The sequence below is a fragment of the Octopus sinensis genome, linkage group LG28 (assembly GCF_006345805.1).
Source record: "Octopus sinensis linkage group LG28, ASM634580v1, whole genome shotgun sequence".
Taxonomy (NCBI): domain Eukaryota; kingdom Metazoa; phylum Mollusca; class Cephalopoda; order Octopoda; family Octopodidae; genus Octopus; species Octopus sinensis.
In genome coordinates this window covers 5,390,972-5,417,914 of record NC_043024.1, presented here as the reverse complement: position 1 = coordinate 5,417,914, position 26,943 = coordinate 5,390,972, and the positions used below count along the sequence as shown (strand labels likewise).

Genomic DNA, 26,943 nt, shown 5'->3' with positions numbered 1-26,943 from the left:
TGGGATCGTCAGTGATCTGGCTTGTGTGAGGGTTGCGAAGAGGGCCTACGGGAGAGTGAGGTCTCTGCTTCAAATGCACATATTTCCAGAAAACCTTGCTGTCAGGATTGGCTGCTATGCACTGTTCAAATTTAAGCACTGATTTTTTTGTCACTTGCTTGAGATGGTTGGAAGATTTATTCCGCTTTTTCCTGTTGGTGTCTGATTTATGCAACTTGTATTCCCATTCAGCAGTCCGACGTTCCTTCCTGGTAAGTCGGACCGCTGAAGTTTCCCAAATTGCACTTTTGGGGCGGTTCTTATTTTTCTGTTTATGTGGCACTGATGCTGCCATATTGAGTCCAGGATACTCTGGAGTATAGTATTCACATCTCCAGAGTTGTAGAATTCACGCCAGTTTGGGTGCTGTAATTCAGTGAGGTACAGGTTCCAATCAACTCTCTTCCTATCGAAGGAAGCAGATTGGAGATGGTTCAGGTTTTTGTTGTTGCCCGCAAAAGCCAGATTGGCGATGATCATAGTATGATCAGAATCGCCTAGAGGTTCCTCCGTAGTACAATTGATAACCACTTCAGGAGTTGTGGTGAAGAACAGGTCCAAGGTGTTGTCGCCTCTTGTTGGAGAAGTGACTACTTGTGACCAGTTTGAGTCCAGTACAAGCTCAGCGAAATTGTTTGCATTCTGTAGCCAATGGAAGGTTTCCCAATTGATCTCAGGATGATTGAAATCGCCTGCAATAAAAACATAAGTGGCTGTTTTCCTGGCAGCAGCTCGGAGGATATCGCAAAGCTGTGTGTCTTGATGGTAATTTGGGGGACGATAAACAACGCCAAGCAGGAGTGTTGACATGGTCATACGTATGTCACAGAAAAAACTTCTTGTGATTCGTTCAAATCAGCACAAGGAATTACCGAAAAATTTGAATGAACGTAGACCATCACACCACCACCACCACGGCGGTTAATGCGGTCCTTGCGGAAAAGGTTGTACCCAGTAATGTTGAAAACCCCATCACAGAGTAAGGAATGTGCCCATGTTTCTGTGACTGTGATGAAGTCAGGGTCAATACTTCTGACGTAGGAGTTGAACAGATGTATTTTGTTGCATAAACTGCGAGCATTTAAGGACAACAATTTGTACCCTGCTTGCAGTTTATGATGGTGTGTAGAGGATGGTAGGTTGTTCTGGTTTAGTTTCCCAGAGTTGCTGTAGTTTTTTTTCCATTTTCAGTTATTGTGGGTAGAGAGCACTCAGATCAGCTGGTATCTCTCTTCCACGTTTCACCAGTCTTAACAAATCTCCAGATTTGTCCATCCTCACGAAGACTGAAACTTTCTTGCAGAGCTGAGTTCCGGTTCAGGGAAGCCGCTGCACGTAGCTTCGGACGTACATCGAATGGTAAGCCTGGGCGTGTTCGGAAGGTAGTCCGATTTTCACGCCCAGCTTTAACTGAGGCCAGATGGTATGAGGTTGCCTCAGCGTGGTCTGAAAAAGACAGCTTGATGAGCCTGGGTTTTGGGCCAGGTCATCCAAGGCGGAGAGCACCCATTGAGGGAACGCAGCCTAGGTTTTTGGCTGAGTTGGCAGCAAATGCCTGAAGATCAGCCATGTCTTCTGGCACCCCAATGGCAATAACTTCGTGGGTAGCAGAAACCGCGGTCTTCTCAGTGTTTTTAGATGCGGCAAGAGGTACAGGGAGGTTCTTTAGCAGAGCATTCCGATAAGACTCCTCATTGTGGAGTCCAACCTGAATGCTTGCTTTTATTCCTGCTACTTCCCCTCTTAAAGCACAGATCGATTGTTGCAGTTCTGCAAGAACCGCACTGGTCAATTGGTGTTGTTGGTGTTGTAGTTGCTGCTCTAGTTGTGGTTGATTTTGTTGTTGCTGCTATGTTGTTGCTGTTGCTGCTGTTGTTGTCCAGCCTCCTCCACGGGAGTGGGAGGGGGAGACACAATCGTCGGTTGTGGAGGCACGCAGGCCTGACACTGAAAAGTCCAAGATTTAAGCTGAACCATCTTCCAGAGTCCATCTATCATAGCATTATGATGGCTCTTTTTATGGCCTGGGATCTTCTGAAAGTCCGTGGCACATTGGAGGCAGACAGAGATAAGACATGTCCCACATTCGACCCAGCGATTATGGAACGTATTTTCGGGTTCCGTACAGATGTGGCAGGTGTGACTTTCTGGGCAGTGTTCTATTTTGGAGCAGCGACCAGTCTTATCGCAATCCACTGTGAATTCCACCATGGCGATTTTGTTGCTTCTGCTCATCCGTAGAGACAGAAAATGTAAACAACAATACGATAAAAGTAAAATATTTGTTTTTGATTCGTTCTTTTTTTGTGTATATTCCTTTTTTTCCTTAAATATTGTGTGTGTATATACAAAAGGATTTGTGGATATGTTTAGTTATGACCCATGTAGACACGGAGACAGTTTGTAAACAGAAATGAAATTAAATGAAATCAGTGATTTTTTTATTTTTTGCAGTGTAGTCAGTCCGTCAACATTAAATAGTGTGATTTATTTTCACTCTGCACGTATATATATGTGTGCTACAAGTATCTATGTATGTATGTATGTTGCTGCTTTATAAATTTTGGATGTACTTACTGTCGTTCAACGTTTTCTTTTACCCTCAACTACACGTGGTGAATTCTTCCATTGTAGATCTGTGGTGGTTATCGTCGTAATGTTTTCTCTTTAGTTTCTTTGCCAAATTGATTATACCCTAATCAAACCATTTGTTTGTCTACTTGTGAATGTGTCTAACTGTAACATAAGCTATTTGTGCCAAATCAATCTATGAAAATGGATCAATTATTGAAACGTAAATGCATTCATACAGAAAAGGGTAAATTTCTATATTAACTCCCGCATGATTTTCACTAAGAAAAAATCAAAATGTTAGATTTTTTGCGTGGAATCAACTACCCTGACCTCATATTATGCTACAAAACCCTTTTACGGGTCCAAAAAACAGGGTGGGTGGGGGTGGAAGCCATTTTTTTTTACCTTAGAAAAAAACACATAAGGACAATGGAGAAGAGTTTGATATTATTTATTCAGCATTACATGTGTTTCATTTCCTAATAGGAATTACAAACATTTACATGTAGAGAAAACATGTAAAAGATTTCCTTTAAGAAAATCTTTGAACATACATGTGTGTGTGTGTGTGTGGACCGTTGTCCAGATATTATGTGGTGTTCGTAAAGGGCCATCATAACCGTCATACTTGTGCAGTTGTTCACTTCCAGTCCTCTGCGTAAAATATGTCTCACCAGGGAAAATATTTCCTTGCTTGGAAACAGGTGAGGATTGGTCACAACAAAGGTACCAGATGTAGAAAATCTCCATCAATGAATTCCATCTGATCCACAGAAGCATGAATAGGAGAATGTTAAATGATGAGGATCATCATCATCGTGGTTCCTTTTCTGGGTAAAATTACAGATTAACACCCGCACGATTTTCACGAAGAAAAAAAAAAACTCGGATTTTTTGCGTGGAATCAAGTACTGTGACCTCGTAATATGCTGTAAATCCCATATTTGGGTTTGGAAGGGTGGGTGGGGGACTGCCACAGTACTTGATTCCACGCAAAAAATCATTTCTTTTTTGTGTTACACCCCCCCTCCGGACCAATTCCGAAACAAAATATGGGATTTCCAGCATATTAGGAGGTCAGGGTACTTGATTCCACGCAAAAAATCTGAGTTTTTTTTTTTTTTCTTCGTGAAAATCGTGCGGGTGTTAATCTGTAATTTTACCTATATAATATATATAGGCACTTTTCTACAAGCGTGGTCCCGGTGCTAGCTAGTCGTGACTAGTCGATCTTACAAATACTACGTAATGCGAGTGCGCGACTAAAAATCACCTTCGAATGCGCTAGACATGTTTGAGGTTTTTTTTAACAAATAATTTTTTTTAAACAAAGAAAATAAAACACAAAGTAAGTAAATTCTTTGGTTGAGTCTTTTATTTACTTTGTTTAAGACAAAACCCATTTTATTTTATATATATTCAGCCATTATATACATATATTATTATGTGCGCATCTGTTAATTTGCATACTCGCGCTAGGTAGTCGTTGAAGGATCGACCAGTCACAACGGACTAGCACGAGTGCGCGCACCGGGACCATTCTTTTTGAGTAGTACCTTTGGTAGAGTATGGAGGACTGGTTATGTGGTCATGCTGCCTCTAATTTTTATTTCATCCCCCTGCAATGCTTCTAGATGTCTCACCAACGTATGTAATGTTCTTGTCTTTACAAGCACCCCACAAGAAAATCTCTGTCTATAGATGGGTAGAGGCGAATTATATCCATTCTACCCGGACACAACCTGTGAGGTGTTCAGAGGGTTTGCAGCTATTGATTCTACTGAGGAGATCCTCCCTGCTCACAAAGACGTGTGTCGCCATTTCCGTGAGTGGTCGTAACACCTGCGAGAGGAAGGAGTATAATTAACGTTGTCCCTTTTTTTAATAAAGGACTCATGAAATTGTAAGATGTATTCGGAGTCAGGATTTTGCTCCATTAGCCGACTCTGGGGTTTATGAAATATTAATGTTGATGATAATAATAATAATAATAATAATTCTTATTGTATTTTTAAGTACAAAGCCTGAAATTTATAGGAAGGTGACGAGTTAATTTCAAGGACTCGAGTGCTCTACTGCTTATTTTATTTACCTCGAAAGGATGAAAGTCGACCTCAGTGGAAGTCATGCTTTGAAAGGAAAGACGTTTGGGGCACCAACTCCTGACAGTCGAAATATAAAGAGGGACTTTCACTGTGGGTTAGCTAGCAAGCTGGTCTTCAGAGAAGGGACTCCTGGTTGAGTGGGAGATGCATCTGGATGCTCAAATGATCGATCGTACTCGCCCTCACAGTGTGTACCTGATTGAAGAGAAATAAACAATGCACAGACACACTCCCATTCCTGATTGCTTTTATCTCTAGTTTGACAAAGCTATTTACAAACGAAATGCTGTTAAGCAATTAATCCGGCATCTTAGTGATTCTGCCAGTATTTAATATTGTAGCAAGTCAGGAAAGCTATTTTAGTTGTCACACCATAGCACTGTTCTGCTATGTCATTCTTCAGCCCATCAGGGTGGGCACGTATGGATCCTAGAAGGCAATTCAGTGCCCATGAAGAGAAGTGGGAGTTTTAATTAGTTAGCGGAAAGGCGGCAGACGAGTAACAATGCTTCTTTATCATTAACTCTGATCACTTCATAAACAGCCCATTTCACTTGTGGCAACTTTGCTCTGCGAAATTCTGGATGGCATCAACTCACTACTCTGGTCATGTTATGCCCACTATATTTTCGTTTTGGCTAGCTCCATTCCCATTAGCTTCTAACACCTTCCAACTCAATCTACTTATGCAAGCATGGACAGTAAACGCATGACAATGGTAGTGATATAAAATATGCAATGTTGAATTACTTATGTTGGTCAACAATCCAGTTTTATCTTACTGCTTCTTTTCCTATTTCAGAATATCACAACATGTTGACGTGAAGGAAATCTCTCCATTCAGAAGTGTCTTTGATATTCTCATCACCTAAAGGAAGACAGTATATTTATAAGGAGCATTCATGAATAAGTCTACCTCTGTATATAAATACAGTCTATAACAAAGAACAGCTGAATATTTTTCTTTCTTAATTTGCTTTCCTGGTGAATTAAAGTTGCATAAATTTACAAAGGAGTTGACAATTTCCATCTGCTGTTTTAGATATCGAGTAAGATCGTGGACGGAAGAAAGATTGCATTAAATTATTCTCTGCATGAAGTGACACAACGGAACATAAACATATTCATAGAAATAAAAAACACATTATCGTTGTGATATGTATGATAAGTAATTCTCTCCTAATGAATAATTTAAGTAAACCAGAAATCCCCAACACAGAGGATAAGGTATATAATTGTAATATCCGTGGTAAATCCTTCCTTCAGTATCGTTACTTAACTTATCACCAACGTACACATACAGGAGAGAAGCCATATCACTGTGATATCTGTGGTAAATCATTCTCTTATAATTGTCATTTGGTTACTCACAAACGCGTTCACACGGGAGAGAGACCCTATTATTGTGATATCTGTGGTAAATCATTCTGTGAAAGTACGGTTTTGACGAAATATAAGAAGATTCATACTGGTGAAAAACCATATCAGTGTGATATCTGTGGTAAATCATACTCTCGTAATAGTCAATTGGTTAGTCACAATCGCACTCATACAGGAGAAAGACCATTTAATTGTGAAATCTGTGGTAAATCATTCTGTGAACGTAAAGTTTTAACTAACCATAAGAAGATTCATACTGGTGATAAACCTTATCATTGTGATATCTGTGGTAAATCATTCTCTCAAGGAAATCACTTGACAAATCACAAACTTACACATACATGGTAGAGACCATATCATTGTGATATCTGTGGAAAGCCATTCTCTCAAAGTAGTGACTTGACTATCATTGGTAAATCATTCTCTCAAAAGAAACACTTGATTATGCACAGTCGTATATATACACGAGAGAAGCCATATCTTTGTTTTATCTGGTAAATCAGTCTCTCAAAGGAGTCATTTGGCTTATCACAAACTTACACATACTTACACATAGGCGTAGGAGTGGCTGTGTGGTAAGTAGCTTGTTTACCAACTACATGGTTCCGGGTTCAGTCCCACTGCGTGGCACCTTGGGCAAGTGTCTTCTACTAGAGCCTCGGGCCGACCAAAGCCTTGTGAGTGGATTTGGTAGATGGAAACTGAAAGACGCCCATTGTATATATGTATATATATGTGTTTGTCCCACCAACATTAATTGACAACCGTAGAAAAGCCAAATCAGACAAGGGAAACTGGTGCAACTCATGGCTTTGTCAGCTCTGGTCAACCTATCCAACATATGCCTGTATGGAACACAGACATTCAATGTTGATTAAAAAAGCATGTATAGTGTGGTGTTATGGGCTGTGATGAGCTATGTGGTGTTGGTGGAGAGGATTGCAGATGAGTTAGACAGAAGTGAAGACTGCAGGGGCTGGAGGAACAGCCACGGGGCATGCATGGGCAGGAAGTTCAAGGAGAGACAGCAGCATGCAAGGACATGTTTATTTCTTGACAGTGATTGCTCATCCCACCTAGGTCAACAGGTAAGGCCTTTTGTATTTCTTTCTCCGGGTAAGGATGATTAGGTGATGGTCTAGGGCTTAGGGGCGGGAGAGCCCAGACCTTGGAAAAACCAAAAAAATTTGGTCGTCTTGTAGACCAGGGCTCTTTGTTGACGCCTGATTCCACTGACGCCTGATTCCACTGAAGTCATTGGAAATGGAGATCTCCAGGTCCAATTCTTGAACGGCGGCAAAGTAGCTAATGTCGATGGTGTTTGGAAGGACCTTTCAAGTGTTTGGCCTCACAGAGACAATGATGAATAACTCAGACCTTTTGCATTATATCTTGCTTGTGAAGGCCATCAAGCCAAGTAAAATCTGAGGTCACATAAAAGCAGAGTGGTTGGTGTTAGATAAGGTCATCCAGCAGTAGAAACCCTGCCAAATCTGCTTGGTTGTAGGTAATCCCTGATACGAATGCATGTTCATAGAAAAAGTTAGTATTGTTATAGGCGTCGGAGTGGCTGTGTGGTAAGTAGCTTGCTTACCAACCACATGGTTCCGGGTTCAGTCCCACTACGTAGCACCTTGGGCAAATGTCTTCTACTATAGCCTCAGGCCGACCAAAGCCTTGTGAGTGGATTTGGTAGACGGAAATATATGTATATACATATATATATATGTATCTTTTACTTGTTTCAGTCATTTGACTGAGGCCATGCTGGAGCACTGCCTTTAAACGAGCAACTCAACCCCAGGACTTATTCTTTTGTAAACCCAGTACTTATTCTATCGGTCTCTTTTGCCGAACTGCTAAGTTACGGGGACATAAACACACCAGCATCGGTTGTCAAGCAATGCTAGGGAGACAAACACAGACACACAAACACACACATGCATATACATATATATACATATGTACGACGGGCTTCTTTCAGTTTCCGTCTACCAAATCCACTCACAAGGCTTTGGTTGGCCCGAGGCTATAGTAGAAGACACTTGCCCAAGGTGCCACGCAGTGGGACTGAACCCGAAACCATGTGGTTTGTAAACAAGCTACTTACCACACAGCCACGTCTTTGTCCTCCCAAAAATGCTTGACAACTGATGCTGGTGTGTTTACGTCCCTGTATCTTAGCGGTTCAGCAAAAGAGACTGATAGAATAAGTACTAGGCTTACAAAGAATAAGTCCTGGGGTCGATTTGCTCGACTAAAGGCAGTCCTCCAGCATGGCCACAGTCACATGACTGAAACAAGTAAAAGAGTATGTTTTACAGTGACGACATTGAAGTTGACGATGATGAAATAGATTTAGGAAATAACATATTCTACAGTGAAGATAATGAAATTGAGGCCGGCAGTGGGCAATTTGAGATGAAAATCTCTATAAATTACACCAATAATCAATTGCATGGTTCCTGTTTCTGGGGACCAGTATTTTGTAACAGAATATATGAGAAAACATTCTTAAAATGACCAGGTGAAGATTAAAAAAAAAACAGAATTGAAAGTGAAATCTCTATGTGTATAAAGCTGAAGTTGTCTGTGTGTGGCAGGTTTGGTAGCCTTCAACTAACACTATCTCCTCCGAGACCCTGCAGTGCAAGATGACCAAAATTGAGAGTATGATAGAAGAAGGCTACTTCCGTAGGAGATAAAATTCGAATTGGACCATGTTAACACCAAAATTATTTACATCAAAAAGGTGCTTCTTTTGCTATGAAAATCCCTATTTTTATGATATTTTTGACTGCTGTGTCGACATTTTTCGGTGTATTTCAACAAGAAAATGTTCACTTTAAGAGAATAACAAGCTACATAATGCAACATTTTTACTTTTCAAAAATTCCAATTCTAAAGGGTCGAAAAGAACCCGAGCAACGCCGGGTTACACTGTTGGTAGTTAATATAAGGGAACAGACAAAAATGCTGGAACGAATCTAACCAGTCAGTAGAGACATCTATTGGAGAATTCAAGAAATACAATCATACAAAGGGAAATAACTTCTACACTACATCAACCAAGCTCCAATTATTAATTAAGGTGCTTAATTAGCGATCGCTGACTCGCAGTTTGTATCTGAACAGGGTAAGTTGACAAAGATTTACTTTAAGGCTTTAATGATGATAATAATACTAATAATAATATTGTAAATCATAGAATTCTGTGAATCTTTCGATGTTACAGTAATTATTTCGAAGCGAAAACATAAAAATATAAGGAAAATATATTAATTCGTCTTAAATAATATTTTCTTCTTTAGATACAAGACCTGAAATTTGAGGGAGGTCAGTAGTCAATTACATCGGCTCCAATATTTAACTGGTACTTAATTTATCGACCCAGAAGGAATAAAAGGTTACAGTCAGCCTCGACGGATTTGAACTCAGAACGTACCTCGTCTTAATTAATAACTTCCAAACTTAAATGTTGGTTTGTTGTTTCTGAAAACCTATGATCGGATGTTAGATGTGATATAGAGGAAATTTATTTGTAAAATGAGAGGAAAATCGTATGGTATAAGCCACCCGCAATAAAAAGGAATACGGGTGGGGTAGTAGTCGCGTAGACTGGACCCGGTGCACGCATCCACGCTAGCCAGTCGTAGGTAGTCGATCCTATAGCGACTTGCGTATGCAAAACATTTTTTTTTCTAAGTAGACCACTACAGGCGACAATTCACTTGTGTTTACTTTGAATAGCTACATATATATATATATATATATATATATATATATATATATATAGTTAATCCAAACAAAAAAACACAACACGAGGACGTGGAACAAATATAGTATTATTGGAGGCAGAGATAAAACCAATATTAGGCAAATCAAACAGTAAAAAACATAAACCAATACATAGAAATAAAATTAATTAATATAATATACAAAATATATAAAATGTAAAATTCAAAATTTTCATGTACATTTTCAATTTTTATTTTTACTTCCACAAAGGATTCAGTGAAACTGGATATTGGGAATCATAAGAAAATGACACCATTGCTGGAAGCCGTCTCCAGGGCCCACCTCGGAATAATCCATAAACTTATTATACATGGTGCAAACATGAATGCCGACGACAATGATGGCAATAATTGTTTGCACCTCTCCATAATAAAGAAAGAGATGTTCCATTCTGAGGTGGAAACCATTCCCATTTTAGATGAGGTAAGTTTATAAAATTGTTTGTGAATATGTGTGTGTGGTTGGCATTAGGAAGGGCATGCAACCGTAGAAACTATGCCAAAACTGGCAATTGGTGCCTGAGCAGCTCTGCAGCTGCCCAGCTTCTGCCAAACTATCCAACCCATGCCAGCATAGAAAACGAATGTAAAATGATGATGAGGAAGATGTGTGTATGTGTGAGTGAGAGAAATAGAGAAACAGGCAGACATTGTTTGCTATTTTCTTTCACTCCCATCCACTTCTCTTCCTTTAGTATTAAATAATCCAGTTTCTCCTGATAGCACTAGTTGTATTATGTAACTAACAATATTCCATCTTCTTTCACCTTCAAAAGCATGGCCACTCCACTGTAAAGAAGGTAACCCATCTTAAATATGTGTCATGTAAACACTGCCATCACTGTATGAAGGAGAGGTGACCAACGACAGAGATAAGTCTTTAAATTTAAGAAAGAGAAATTCACAAACTGTTTTAAATATCGAATTTCAAGTTAAACGAGTTGAACTCTGTTAATTGCTCTCTGAACTTTGCCCTGCTTAATCTTATTCTAGCAGCTATGCTCTTGGCGCATCCACCTCCACTACTGACTTGATTACCTAGATAACAGTAGCTATCAACTACTTCTAGGTGCATATCAGTGGCGTGCGGTGACTTCCGGCGTTGGGCATGCAATTAATTTCATCCCCCCCCCACCGGCAATTTTTCAGTAAAACATTTTCGTATTCCTACGATTTACATATAAGAGATTCTGAATATGCAGAATAAACAGGGAATAAAAAATGGCTGTGCAGAGATGATCCTGAAATAAGTGTATTGTTTGTATTATTCTTTGCTCTTCGAAACGTCAGTACTTTCCCATCCTCATTCTCCCTTAGAAAAGTCTAAAAATCATAAGTGAAATGTAATAAAGATGAAATTGGATTCTGTCAATATTTTTGCATATTGAGAATCTCTGTTAAAGGTAGGAATCCGAAAAAAAATTTTCACATAAATTCGTTTTTCAAAGGGGTGCGATTCTGCTTTAGCCCCTATACCTATCGGTTGAGCTGGATGAAATGATTTAATTAAAAGAACACATTTAGTTACATTATATGGCCATGGTTTTAGATCGTTACGCTCTCGAAGACAAGTCAGGTTCTTTATCGTGCTACTTGTCAATTCCGGGAAAATTATTGACTGTTCTGAGACTTACTGAATTCCGTACATTAAAGGACTACGTCTCACGCACAAACATTGAAAATACACGCATATACATGAATACGCACACAATGAAAGACAGCGAAAATTCAACATTGTAAAAAGCCTCCCAAAACTGTTGTGGCAGAAGTCAACATCTCTGAGATTGAAACAAGACACTTATTGAAAGTGAAACAAAACACTTATTTACGGCCGTAAATAGACTACACCCAGCAGCACAGAAAGGGAAATCTATGTAGGTAGGTTTCACGAAGAAATCAAAACATTTCTCCTGCGAAACAATACTGATGTAAGAAGGTTGAACCTTACGTTATAACAAACACTAAGCAAAACCTGTAATATATGCTCTTTAATATATATTTTTTTTAATGTTTTAAAATGTTACTTAGCTCATTTATAAATTAATTCAATTCTTCGATCTTTCTGGGCAAATATATCTATCACATTTTCATAGAAATCTTCTCTTTTCATCAATTCTTGTAATAAATCTTTTTCAATTGACATTAGTGCTAACCCAGACAGTCTTCTTTCTCCTGTCGCATTTCTTTGGTATGTTTTAATTCTACTTAATGCAGAAAAGGATCGCTCTACAGAAGCAGTGGTAGACGGAATTGTCAAAATCAACTTGCACAGATTGAAGAGTTCTGGCATAGCTTCAACAAGATCAGTGCTGTTAATGTAACTCATTAAATGACTTACACTTGGTTTTTTAAAATCTTTCATTGAATACATCACATTGAGCTCACTTTGTAATCGTATTACATCAAAAAATCTGCCATAAGTTGTTCTTAAAGAATCTAAAGAGTCCACAGGAAATTGTTTGCAATACTCATCAACTTTGTTGAAATTCAAAAGTTCCATGAATTTAAACTCTTCTAAGGATGAATATCGTGCTTTTATTTGGTCAACTATTGTACTTATAATTTTGTTATAAAGCGTTCTATAATGTCGTTGGGGATCAATAGATATATTCTTGGATCTCTGAATTCCGATTCCTGCATCGACTCCATATTTTTCCCCTAACCTATCATAAAAGACTGAAAAATTATCAAGTTTGTTTTCGAGTACAGTTCTAGTTTTATCTATTTGCTGTTTACAATACACTATGTCATGACTTTTACTCTGGAGTATGTTAAATAAGACGTCAGTAAAAGAAAAAATGTCACTGAATACCTCTAACAAAAATAAGAAATCAGGAGCTTTTAAAGTGTGTAAGAATCCAATTGCTGAATTTATGGTGGTCTCATCCCATGCTTCAGGATTTTCAATGATGTGTTCAAAAAGGCTGATTATGAAATTATAATTTTCCTTTGTGGTAATAATAAGACGTGAGGAGTAATTCCATCTAGTTGCTGTTGCTTTCGGAAATCTTTTTTTAACAATATTATCTAATGCATTAGTCCTTTTCGGTGATTTCGTAAAAAATGTACCGAGTCCATTTATTGTAGAAAAAAATATCTTGCATTCTTTCATAGCAGAGCATGATTGTGAAAGAACTAAATTTAGGATATGGGCACAACAATGAATAAAGATCGCACATTCATATTTCTTTCTTACTTTTGCCTGTAACCCATTTAGTTGTCCTGCCATTGTAGCGGCACCATCATATGTCTGCGCAATCAATTTGTTTCCACATTCCCACGTCTCAATGCATTTAAAAACATGTTCAGATAAAGCATTTGCAGATCGATCTGCACTAACATCACTAAAACCGATAAATCGTTCTTTCGTCACACAGTCTTCTGTAACATAACGTAAAACTGTTGACAGTTGTGAAGATGCTGAGACATCAGATGTCTCATCAACAAGAATAGAAACAAACTTAGCTTGGTCAATTTCCTTCTGCATCTCATTCAACATAACTTTATGAATTGCTTCGATCAAGTCATTTTGAATTCTGTTCGACAGACCAGTGAAGATAGAAGCTGTATCTAAATGACTTTCCATTTGTTTGTCATACTTACTGATCAAATAAACGAGTTCTTTATAATTTCCCCGATTATTAGAGCCTTCAGATTCAAAATGACCCCGAAACGATAATTCCTGGAGGCCTAAAAAAATAACAACATCGATCAATCGTTGCAGAATGGATCTGTTTCGTCGAACTTTCTCATTATGCTGTTGTATGCTTTGATTTTTACGTGCATCTAATTGTAAGTCTATGCGAACATTCCCGAATATTTTAAGGTCTATCAAACATTTTATATGCCTTTGAGAACGCTCGTGCTTTAGCATAGCCATATGTAAATTATTTAAATCATCATAGCCTTTATCATTCCAAACATTTTTTTCTAAGCCAAAAAGTAAACACGGCCAACAGAATAATTTATTAAGAGCAACACTTCCAGTTAACCATTTCTTCTTTTCATACGAATTAACCTGAAATTGTCTCGTGAATTTCTTGTTGTAGCTTCGCAAATTAGGTAAATTCGGTGTTGGTCTCCCGCAATTTATAATTAATTTTTTCCCATCGAAGTCCCTTTTAGAAAAACTAGTTCTCAAAATATCGTTTATAGCACACATTTCACTCATTTTGAAAAAGGCTGCTCTTATTTAAGGACCCACGTGGAAGCGCCGGCGTAAATTTTAAGTCAATTTCAACAAAACGGAAAAATACCCTTTGTTAAATTAATTTAAGATTAATTAGCTATTTCTGAAATAAGAAATATAATGTAGATATTTTTGCTTTGAAAACTTTCTAAAAATATGATAGTGCAAACGGATGTTTTGGATAAAAAATTTCAAACTTACATGCGAAGGCTATTCCAACATTTCAGCTGGCTAAAACAAGAATTATGGGACGGCTCTTGTTCCGGTCAAAATAGCCAGAGAGGCGTGATATGCGATCTAAGCACAGCATGACACGCCAAACTGAATTTGTCGAATCGCTGAGAGAGAAGGGGGTGACCATTCCTCGTAGTAGATCTTTTAAACAAAGAAAGAGGGAGAAGGGACAAACTATCAAAGACAGAGAGAAGGGACTCATGCTGTCTTCCCAACGCATGACAAGCGATAAATTTATCGAGTCACTAAGATAGAGAGAGAGAGAGAGGAAGGAAGGACAAACTAATACAGACAGAGAGGGAGTGTGTATCATGCAATCTTCTAAAAGCATTTATCAAAGCAGATGTACGAAGTGGAGACAATATTTCTAAAACAACTGGACGTATTTTCTTTGAAACAAGGAAGGCATGCAGCGCATACCTTGCATTGCTGAGAGTGCACGCCCCTGATGCATATAATATATATATATATATGTGTGTGTGTGTGTGTGTGTTTGTTTGAAGGACCTCAGCATCTATCCACTGCTAGATCTGATGGTGTTTATTGTCTGTTGTTGCAGAATTTAAGCAACTCTTTGATTCCCAAATATGTAACGGTCACTACAGATGTGTGACTGTATTTCAGACAGTTGATGGTCACCTATGTATTGTTGTAATGTCTACTTTGGTGAGAAGAAGCTACTCGAGAAGTCAACGACCCATTATTATAGGAATTGTCTATCAGACTAACAGTTTCAACAATTTCTTGACTATAATGTGTTGGTGTGTTGCCTCAACCACCACACCAATCTTTACTTCACTTCATCAGCCAAAAATGTTTCTTTATAAATTTTGGAAACATTATTGATATGCTTGGATATGTCTGTCTGGTGCTGGTTTTGTTGCTGTGTCTGAAGAAATTATTATGTTCTTGGTGTTCTCTGTTCATTGTTTGTTGTTATGGAAATGAGTTGCACTTTGTGACCAGTGAAACGTTTCCCAATCAATATTTGGATTATTGAAATTACCAGTATGAAAATATGAGTGATTGCTTTCATAGATGCAGATCTGAAGATGTCAAAAATCTGAGTTTTGATGGCAGTTTTGCAGATGGTAAACAAATTCAAGTAGGAGTATATATGTTGTTAAAAAAATACTTCTTGTCGCGACCAGTTAAAATCTCCATAAGGAATTACAGAAAATCTTGAGTGACCATAGACCATCAGACGACCCCCATGGTAATTAGAATGGCCTTTGTGTAACAAAATGTAGCTTGCCATTGTTTGTTGTTGTGTTGTTGTGTTATATTTATATATACAATACTCTTCCATAAGTATTTCTTTTGTTATGGCCAGTTGGCTTTATCAAACCAGTTGTAAAGATAGGTTCTTGTTGGTTTGTTGTGGTCTGTTATTTGTGATACTTGTTCCATTATATTTCCTACATTTGACATGATTTGTTTATCTATAATATATATTTTTGTAATATTCTACTCATCGTTTTATATTTCGTCATTTGCAGTGCTGCAAAGAGCTCCAACTGGACATGGATAGGAGGCTCTCTGGAATAGTAGTTGGGAGTTATCTTGCCAGCCAAGGAGCCAGCTTATACCATCGCAATAAGAAGAAGAAAGTGACTCCATTGGACTACATAAAAAATCAACATTTGAAAGAAAAATTACAAACATTTTTACAATCAGGTGTGGCTGTGTGGTAAGTAGCTTGCTAACCAGCCACATGGTTCCGGGTTCAGTCCTACTGTGTGGCATCTTGGGCAAGTGTCTTCTGCTATAGCCCCGGGGCGACCAATGCCTTGTGAGTGGATTTGGTAGACGGAAACTGAAAGAAGCCTGTCGTATATATGTATATATATGTATATGTATGTGTGTGTCTGTGTTTGTCCCCCTAGCATTGCTTGACAACCGATGCTGGTGTGTTTACGTCTCCGTCACTTAGCGGTTCGGCAAAAAGAGACCGATAGAATAAGTACTGGGCTTACAAAGAATAAGTCTCGGGGTCGATTTGCTCGACTAAAGGCAGTGCTCCAGCATGGACGCAGTCAAATGACTGAAACAAGTAAAAGAGTATCACTGTAAGTACTCACTGGCAATGACAAGATAAACCAGGACATTTTCTATTTTGTATATAATAATGTTTATATGTTTATTTAGTTTGAATTCTCCCAATGTATTATTACGTCATACATACATATCGTGTATAATTAATTCTCAGGGCTTTGTTCTATGTTAGAAGTGAAACCTGTTTTGTTACCTAGTTCACCCATACATGAAGTTATAGCAATTGTGTCCTGTCTGTCCATCCATAAAATTCAAAACTGTATGTCTAAGTATAGAGCACTTCTTAATCAGCTTGAATACAATAAAGTGTTATATATACACACACACCATCCTGCCCCAAAAAATTCTTTAAACAACACACATCTATTTACACCACCCTGGAACCAATCAAAAACAGCCCCCACACACACACAGACACTTGTATACGTGTATGTGCATGCACACAGGGACACACACACTCACACCAATCTCACCTCCATACAGGCACACATATATACACACGCAGCACCATGTCAAATGCCATCCACACACATACATGCGTACACACGCACACACAACACCATGACAACCACACACACGTTTGACAAACAGACACCATCTGACCAAATACTACAGACACACAGACACATCTATTCACACCACATGTATATGTATGCACACACACATACATGCAGAGACACACATATTCACCTCATCCTAACCCCAAAATCATTGATGCTTGAAGGAAAGCCAAAAAAAGAAAAAAACGGGTACATCCTTTTCAATTCCACATTTTCGCTAAAACGGACAGGTCAGTAACAACCTCGCCACTACATTAATGTAAATCTTTTTGAATTCATAATATTCTGTACTGAATTTTTTTAATAATTCTTCCTGGAAATTACCCTGAGATGTATAATATATTTGTTTTAATCTTTTCTGCCCATTTTTTCAATGAGCTTGTTAAACCTCTTTATATTCCCAACATACTGTTTTACTTTTTTATGTCCTTAACATGTCCCTGTTACCAAAGACTGTATATATATATGTAATGTAGGAATTTGCAACAACCAATAATTAACGCAACCAAACTTCCACATGTTACTTTTGATAATCTTTTTCCAAAGAGTGAAACCGGTAAAGTAAATAAACATCTTTTAAATTGCATTTTCAAACCTTCTTTCGTATATAATTCCACTCGTGCGATACCCCACAACTCAACTTTGTTATATATATAAACATCACACGAGTCCCGAAAATGCCACCTAAGTCACAACAAGCAGAAACTTTAATGAACCAAAATATCCTAAAAGAATTACAAGAAATCTCCTCGAAACTTTCAACCCTAATAAACAAAGTCGAACAATCGCACTTATACCTAAATGGACTCATGGAGACCAAAACAACTAATCAAACCCCTGACATCATCCCAACACTGCAAAACCTAATGAAATCTATAGAGACGGCAGTGCTCCCAAAGCAGGAGCAAACTAAAGACTGCTTCTCAGTTAAAAGCTCTCTTAACAACACCTGGAGTAAAAATCTCAAAGCGCGCAAGTTTGCCTTCTGGAATTCCATAAAAAATAATAACAAAGCTGACATTTATGAAAAGTGGCTCAACTCCACCCCTATCATCCTACCCAGAAAACTACAAATAAAACCCATCCAAAATGAACCAGAAAACCAAAAAAACCTCAGGGAGAAACTAGCTTTCGAAAAATTCAAAACGGAAGTAGAACTTTTGCGGCTCAGAGCCAACGCCAGTGAAGAAAAATTCAAGACCCTTGACAATGAAATGCAGATTGAAATCTCAAAACACTGTGAAGGAGCACTCCTTGATGAAACCACCAAACTCTGGAGAAAAAACTGCGAGGATGAAGAACTAACATCCCTCCAGTGAATGGAAAAAAACAGCTGGTTCACCAATTATGAAACAGAGTTCAAAAATGAACACCATTCAAGCAACCCATATTTTAAAATATCAACTTCAACTCACACCCCTCACTAAAAACAAAGAAAACAAACCACAAAACACCGAACACACACCACCCCTAACATCGACAACAACAACAACAACAGAACTTACAGACAGTACTACAATCCCATCAAAAGAACCGAGACACCCATCAACACAAGACAAAACTTTACCAGACAATGTAGACCCCAACCCACACAAGAACCGTTCCAGATTCGGAGATCCTACCCATCACTTAGAAACCTATCTCTGAACTATGATTGTAGATTCCAACCCAAACCGTTCCAAACTCGGAGTTCTCCCCCAACATATAGGAATTCACTTCTAAACCATGAATGTGTTTTCCAACCCACTCTAAGGAACCAACATTACACCCAGGACAAACAACCCAGACCCTGGAATAACCAAAACTCTTCCAGGAGGCCACACCAACAACCCAGACCATGGAACAACCAAAACCTCTTCAACAGACAACATATCAACGGGGGAAAGAATCACATACAGCAAAATACCGCAGATAGAAGAACCCCCAGGATTCCTTTTTTAGGCAAGGGCATCAGTTTCCACGACACCAGATGGTAGATACCAACCCCGAGAAACCAAAAATAGTGAATCTTTCTAACCTAAACCTGTCGACACCACAAATAAAAATCCTTTCAAGGGGACTAAAATTCACCCCAACTCCGCAATACCCTAACCTGAGGGAAATACAAGATGACATCTCACACTTTTGCAGAAAATTACGCCTCACAGAGGAATTTTTTGACAAGGAAACTAATAATAACGACGAATCAATGGTCCGTAACAAAAGCAGCTATAATCCCATAAAAGGCAAAAACAAAACCTTAGACAAATTTTGCGATTACATCTCAAACTTCCCTTATGGTGAACTCCCACAACCTAAACCCAAACCCAACACCAGTAAAAGGGAATGGGAAATCATCCATACGCTACGAGACAATCATGACGTCACAATAAAGGAAGCTGATAAGGGTAGTACGGTCGTTGTTATGAATACTGAGCAGTATAAAAACTCTGTATCTCTCCTTTTAGAGGATACCACATACTATGAAAGAGTAGTCGACTACCAGCAATCCAAAACAATGACCAAACTGAAGGCACTCATTTACCAACACTGGAATGACTTAACAGCAAAGGAATGCGACTACATTACAAACTTTAATTGCAAAACCAGCACACTCTATGGGCTTCCAAAAATACACAAGAGTCAAATTATCACAGAAGCTTGCAAAAAGTCCACTTCAACCTGCATCACTATACCACATCCCACTGATCTCAAACTGAGACCAATAGTGGCAGGCCCAAGTTGTGAAACACACAGACTTAGCAACTTTATAGATATCATCCTAAAACCAATACTGAAACACATTCCAAGTATTGTAAGAGATGACCTGGACCTATTAAATCATCTCCCCAAACATACCGAGAAAGACACTTTAATCGTTTCCTTTGATGTAATTAATCTTTACACCACAATCCCACATGAATATGGACTGGAAGCCATTAAATTCTGGCTGGATAAATATCCCAATGAGATCCCGGAAAGAATAAAAAAAGAATTCATCATTGAGGGCCTCAAATTTATTCTGCAAAACAACTTCATGAATTTCAATAACAACACTTACAGACAGGTTTCAGGAACTGCAATGGGTACGAAAGTTGCACCTACCTATGCAAACCTGGTGATGGCCTACCTGGAATCACATATCTATGAAAAATCCAAATATAAGTACGGCCAGTCTTTCCACAAATACCTGTTGGAGAACTGGAAACGCTACTTAGATGATTGCCTTATCCTATGGTCCCACACACTCGACCAACTTACTGACTTCAAAAACCTTATCAACAGTGTAAATAACAACATTCAATTCACAATGGAATATAGTCAGGACCAACTCCCTTTTCTTGACATTCTAATCATTAAAAAAGGCGTCAACATTGAAACTGACATCCATTACAAACCCACTGACTCTAAACAATACCTTCTATTCACCTCTAATCACCCAAACACACAAAGACAAATATCCCCTTCAACCTAGCGAGAAGAATCTGCACAATTGTCTCAAATGACACAACACAAAATAGAAGACTCCGGGAACTAAGGGCAATTCTTCTCGAAAGACATTACCCGGCATCACTAGTAGACAACGGAATAGAACGGGCCAAATCAATCAACACTCAAGACCTATGAAAACCTAAACACATCCACAGTACAGTAAATAGCCTCCCCTATCTCTCAACACACAACCCAAGGAATGCAGAAGCTTACACTATTATATACAACAACATTCCACAACTAAATCAAGACCCACGCCTGAAAAAATTACTGGCAGCTCATAAAATAATAAAAAGTAAGAGACAACCTAAATCCCTAAAAAACCTCCTCACCAACGCAAAATTACACAACACAAACCCACCGCCCACCATCAAAAAATGTGGTCACCCCAACTGCAGGACTTGCAGCCACCTCATTGAGGGATCGACGTACAAGTTCCGGTCGGGACACACATTCATCATAAAAAATAATTTCACATGCGCATCAAAAAATTTACTCTACGTCATAAGGTGTGAAGGGTGCCACGAAGACTACATAGGGCAAACGAGCCTTACCCTCAGAGAAAGAATGACAGTTCACTGACAACAACTGAGGGACCCCTCCACAAGACAGATACCACTAAGTGGACACTTAGACCTTTGTGCACACAATAAGTCCCCCAAATTCTTAGTCTTCCCACTATACCAATGCTCGGACAACACCACAGACCAAAGACGAATAAATAGGGAAAGTAATCTTATTCAAAAATACAGACCACAACTAAACATACTCTAACATACCCCCTAGGCACACATCCAGAGCAAACACACAGACACGCGCACACTCGCAACGTATCATGCAAGCGGACACATGCACGCATCGGCACACATAGGGCGCACTAGCGGGCATTGACCACATACGCGCATGCATTATATATATGTATGTGCGTGTGCATTGTGTGTGTGTATGTGTTTATGTGTGTGTGTATGCATTGTATGTGTGTATATGTGAATGCATTGTTTGTGTGTGTGTGTGGTATGTATATATATATGTGTGTGTACGTTATATATATGTATTTTGTGTGTGTGTGTGTGTGCATTATATATATATATGTGTGTATATGTGAATATATATATATATATATATGTGAAAAAGTGCCACACCCTAGCGGTTGAGGGAACCTGTGGAAGAGGCAGACCCAGGAAAACCTGGGACGAGGTGGTGAAGCACGACCTTCGAACTTTAGGTCTCACTGAGGAAATGACTAGAGACCGAAACCTCTGGAAGTGTGCTGTGCGCGAGAAGACCCGGCAGGACAAGTGCGTCCACAACCCGTGGCCTTCTACATGGGATGGAGCCAGCCTACGTATGCATACCTTCCCTTCTTGGGACACAAAACTCTACTTGTGAAGACGTGTTGAGGCAAGTGAGGTCAGAATCGAAATCGATCAATGGAAATTGCGGATGTGCTACCAGTGCCGGTGGCATGTCGAAACTCTGCTTGTGAAGACCCATTGAGGCAAGTGAGGATCAGAATCGAAATCGATCAATGGAAATCGATCAATGGAAATTGCAGATGTGCCGGTGGCATGTAAGAGAACTTTCCGTTTCGCGACCGTTGCCAGCACCGCCCCGTTTCGTGTCCGTTGCCAGCCTCGCCTGGCCCTCGTGCCGGTGGCACATAAAAAGCACCATCCGTTCGTGGCCGTTTGCCAGCTCTGTCTGGCACCAGTGCGGGTGGCACGTAAAAAGCACCCACTACACTCACGGAGTGGTTGGCGTTAGGAAGGGCATCCAGCCGTAGAAACACTGCCAGATTTGACTGGGCCTGATGAAGCCTTCTGGCTTCACAGACCCCAGTAGAACCGTCCAACCCATACTAGCATGGAAAACGGACGCTAAATGATGATGATGATGATGATGATATGTGCATTATATGTATGTGCATTGTGTATATGTATATGTGGGCACGCATATACACACACCATCCTACCCAAAAAAATTCTTTAAACAACACACATCTATTTACACCACGGACGCTAAATGATGATGATGATGATGATGATATGTGCATTATATGTATGTGCATTGTGTATATGTATATGCGGGCACGCATATACACACACCATCCTACCCAAAAAAATTCTTTAAACAACACACATCTATTTACACCACCCTGGAACCAATCAAAAACAGCCCCCACACACAGACACTTGTATACATGTATGTGCACGCACACAGGGACACACACACACCAATCTCACCTCCATACAGGCACACATATATACACACGCAGCATGTCAAATGCCATCCACACACATACATGCGTACACACGCACACACACACGCACACACAACACCATGACAACCACACACACATTTGACAAACAGACACCATCTGACCAAATACTACAGACACATCTATTCACACCACATGTATATGTATGCACACACACATACACGCAGAGACACACATATTCACCTCATCCTAACCCCAAAATCATTGATGCTTGAAGGAAAGCCAAAAAAAGAAAAAAACGGGTACATCCTTTTCAATTCCACATTTTCGCTAAAACGGACAGGTCAGTAACAACCTCGCCACTACGTTAATGTAAATCTTTTTGAATTCATAATATTCTGTACTGAATTTTTTTAATAATTCTTCCTGGAAATTACCCTGAGATGTATAATATATATATATTTTAATCTTTTCTGCCGATGTTTTCAATGAGCTTGTTAAACCTCTTTATATTCCCAACATACTGTTGTACTTTTTTATGTCCTTAACATGTCCCTGTTACCAAAGACTGTATATATATATGTAATGTAGCAATTTGCAACAACCAATAATTAACGCAACCAAACTTCCACATGTTACTTTTGATAATCTTTTTCCAAAGAGTGAAACCGGTAAAGTAAATAAACATCTTTTAAATTGCATTTTCAAACCTTCTTTCGTATATAATTCCACTCGTGCGATACCCCACAACTCAACTTTGTTATATATATATATATATATATATATATATATATATATATATATATATATATATACAAAGTAGTAAATACACAAAGTAGTAAATAAATGGCACAACTAAGTACCGATATTTACTGGAATTAGCGAACGTAAAAATACGACGCTAATATATAGCTTCACCGCGTATGTATTAGTAAATATGCGTGTGTGCAACAAACTAGAGAAAAACGTCTTACCTCCAGGGAGAACATCTGAAAGATGAAATACCCGGAAAAGGATAATGTGGGACCTGCAGGTTTCAGATTTTACAAGATATGACTGCCACCCATATCTTATTCTATCTTCATCTATATGTAGGCGCAGGAGTGGCTGTGTGGTAAGTAGCTTGTTTACCAACCACATGGTTCCGGGTTCAGTCCTACTGCGTGGCACCTTGGGCAAGTGTCTTCTATTATAGCCTCAGGCCGACCAAAGCCTTGTGAGTGGATTTGGTAGACGGAAACTGAAAAAGAAGCCCGTCGTATATATATATATACATACATATATATATATATATATGCATGTGTCCGTTTGTGTGTCTGTGTTTGTCCCCCCTAGCATTGCTTGACAACGAAAATATAGTGGGCATAACATGACCAGAGTAGTGAGTTGATGCCATCCAGAATTTCACAGAGCTAAGTTGCCACAAGTGAAATGGGCTGTTTATGAAGTGATCAGAGTTAATGATAAAGAAGCATTGTTACTCGTCTGCCGCCTTTCCGCAAACTAATTAAAACTCCCACTTCTCTTCATGGATACTGAATTGCCCTCTAGGATCCATACGTGCCCACCCTGATGGGCTGAAGAATGACATAGCAGAACAGTGCTATGGTGTGACAACTAAAATAGCTTTCCTGACTTGCTACAATATTAAATACTGGCAGAATCACTAAGATGCCGGATTAATTGCTTAACAGCATTTCGTTTGTAAATAGCTTTGTCAAACTAGAGATAAAAGCAATCAGGAATGGGAGTGTGTCTGTGCATTGTTTATTTCTCTTCAATCAGGTACACACTGTGAGGGCGAGTACGATCGATCATTTGAGCATCCAGATGCACCTCCCACCTAACCAGGAGTCCCTTCTCTGAAGACCAGCTTGCTAGCTAGCCCACAGTGAAGGCCCCTCTTTATATTTCGTCTGTCATGAGTTGGTGCTCCAAACATCTTTCCTTTCAAAGTATGACTTCCACTGAGGTCGACTTTCATCCTTTCGAGGTAAATAAAATAAGCAGTAGAGCACTCGAGTCCCTGAAATTAACTCATCACCTTCCAACAAATTTCAGGTTTTGTACTTAAAAATACAAAAAAGAAAAATTATTATTATTATTATTATCATCAACATTAATATTTTATAAACCCCAAAAAGTAGAGTCGGCTCCAAATACATCTTACAAATACATCTTACAATTTCATGAGTCCTTCATTAAAAAAGGGACAACGGTAATTATTCTCCTTCCTCTCGCAGGGGTTACGACCAATCACGGAAATGGCGACACACGTCTTTGTGAGCAGGGAGGATCTCCTCAATAGAATCAATAGCTGCAAACCCTCTGAACACCTCACAGGTTGTGTCCGGGTAGAATGGATATAATTCGCCTCTACCCATCTATAGACAGAGATTTTGTTGTGGGGTGCTTGTAAAGACAAGAACATTACATACGTTGGTGAGACATCTAGAAGCATTGCAGGGGGATGAAATAAAAATTAGAGGCAGCATGACCACATAACCAGTCCTCCATACTCTACCAAAGGTACTACTCAAGATGAACGGTCCCGGTGCGCGCACTCGTGCTAGTCCGTCTTCACTGGTCGATCCTTCATCCTTCAACGACTACCTTGCGCGAGTATGCAAATTAACAGATGCACGCATAATAATATATGTATATAATGGCTGAATATATATAAAATAAAATGGGTTTTGTCTTAAACAAAGTAAATAAAAGACTCAAAAAAAGAAATTACTTACTTTGTGTTTTATTTTGTTTAAAAAAAATTATTTGTTAAAAAAACCTCATACATGTCTAGTGCAGGCGAGTGTGATTTTTAGTCGCGCACTAGCGTTACGTAGTCTTTGTAAGATCGACTAGTCACGACTAGCTAGCACCGGGACCACTCTTGTAGAAAAGTATACATATATATATTATATGTAAATATATATGTATAGTATATATTATATTAAATTAGAGATAAAACCACAATTAGGCAAATCAATATAATATATATATATATATATATGATGATGATGATGATATATACCTGTATACACATATATATATATATATACATACATATATATATATATATATGTATGTATGTATATATGTATGTATGTCTAAATGTATATATATATTTACATACATATATACATATATATACATACATATATATATATGTACATATATATATATATATATATATATATATATATATATGCATATATATATATATCTCACACACATACACTTAAGTGCGCAAACACGCGCACACACACGCCCACACATATATTTCCATATCTGTGACTTGTGTTTCTCCCTCGTGACCGATTCATTTTCGGTTTTGGCTGTTTACGTCATCGTAACTTAGCAATTCAACAAAAGGAGAACGAAGGAATGAGTAGCAGTGTGAAGAGAGATAAGGGCAGCCTTCGATGAGTGTGAGAAAACACGTCGATGTGGTGCTCCAGCATGGCCTTGTCCAAGAATTGAAATCAGTAAACGACGGACGAGAAAATCTATTTTGTAGGTAAATTATATCAAGGGAGAGAACTCTTATATATAAACAATGTATATTTGAGAGTAGTCTCCCTTAAGATATAAACATCAGAATACGGTTGTCAAGTGGTTTCAAGGCACTCTTCAAGGGAGGTAACTCCTATACAGTATATTTGTGAGTAGTCTCCCTTAACACCAAACGTTATGCCAGCGGTATGGTGTAGAGGGTGAGAGATGGAGATGAAGAGAGACAGACAGACAACAGTCGGACAGACACGTAAATCGGTGAGTGAAGGATAGACACATATTCTGTGTCATTCCATAAATAATGCGGGTTTAAAAAAATTTATTTTTCAAAATTAAGATAGGCAGGATTTTTTAATCTAAAGTTTTCGACATATATATATGTGTGTGTGTACATATATGTGTGTGTGTTTTTATATATTTATATATATATATAAATGTTTCTATTATATACCATGACTGGTGTTGACAAATATTTAAATATTTATACTTAATACATACATATATATATATACACACACACACACACACATACGTGACGCATCCTCTTCCAAGTAAGTTTTGTATATATATATATATATATATATATATATATATATATATATATATATATATAATATATATATATATATATCTCCAAGTGATCTGGGTTCAAGTCCCATGGCAGATTGTAGACAAATTTTTGAATGTCGGTGCCCCAGCATGGCCACAGCTCATGAGCTGAAATTAGATGGAATGAAATGAAAAAAATATATATATATACATACATATTTATATATATATTTTTTTTTCATTTCATTCCATCTAA

The 26,943-nt window shown here is 38.5% G+C and overlaps 2 protein-coding genes across 5 annotated transcripts in view; both read left to right on the top strand.

The window, feature by feature from the left end:
• Positions 1-5,699: 5,699 nt before the first annotated feature.
• LOC115225715 (zinc finger protein 2 homolog) overlaps positions 5,700-26,943 on the top strand; it is a 55,077-nt gene continuing 33,833 nt past the window's right edge. For 2 of the 4 annotated variants that reach the window (XM_036514708.1, XM_036514707.1), the window contains exon 1: positions 5,700-6,275. In XM_036514708.1, the coding sequence (XP_036370601.1) occupies positions 5,880-6,275 (396 nt within the window). In that variant the 5' untranslated portion in view covers positions 5,700-5,879. Of the gene's footprint in view, positions 6,277-26,943 lie in introns of all 4 variants that reach the window. The other 2 variants (XM_036514710.1, XM_036514709.1) reach the window with 2 other exon arrangements.
• Positions 10,069-16,056, top strand: LOC115225719 (E3 ubiquitin-protein ligase MIB2-like). Its single transcript, XM_036514738.1, has 2 exons — positions 10,069-10,319; positions 15,818-16,056. The coding sequence occupies exons 1-2, from the start codon at positions 10,143-10,145 to the stop codon at positions 16,010-16,012; spliced, it is 372 nt and encodes a 123-aa protein (XP_036370631.1). The 5' UTR covers positions 10,069-10,142; the 3' UTR covers positions 16,013-16,056.

Bases quoted from the DNA above. Each gene is read 5' to 3' on its own strand.
- LOC115225719 (XM_036514738.1), top strand. From the start codon at position 10,143: ATGACACCATTGCTGGAAGCCGTCTCCAGGGCCCACCTCGGAATAATC. The intron at 10,320-15,817 runs GTAAGTTTATAA...CGTCATTTGCAG, and splicing joins CCATTCCCATTTTAGATGAG to TGCTGCAAAGAGCTCCAACT.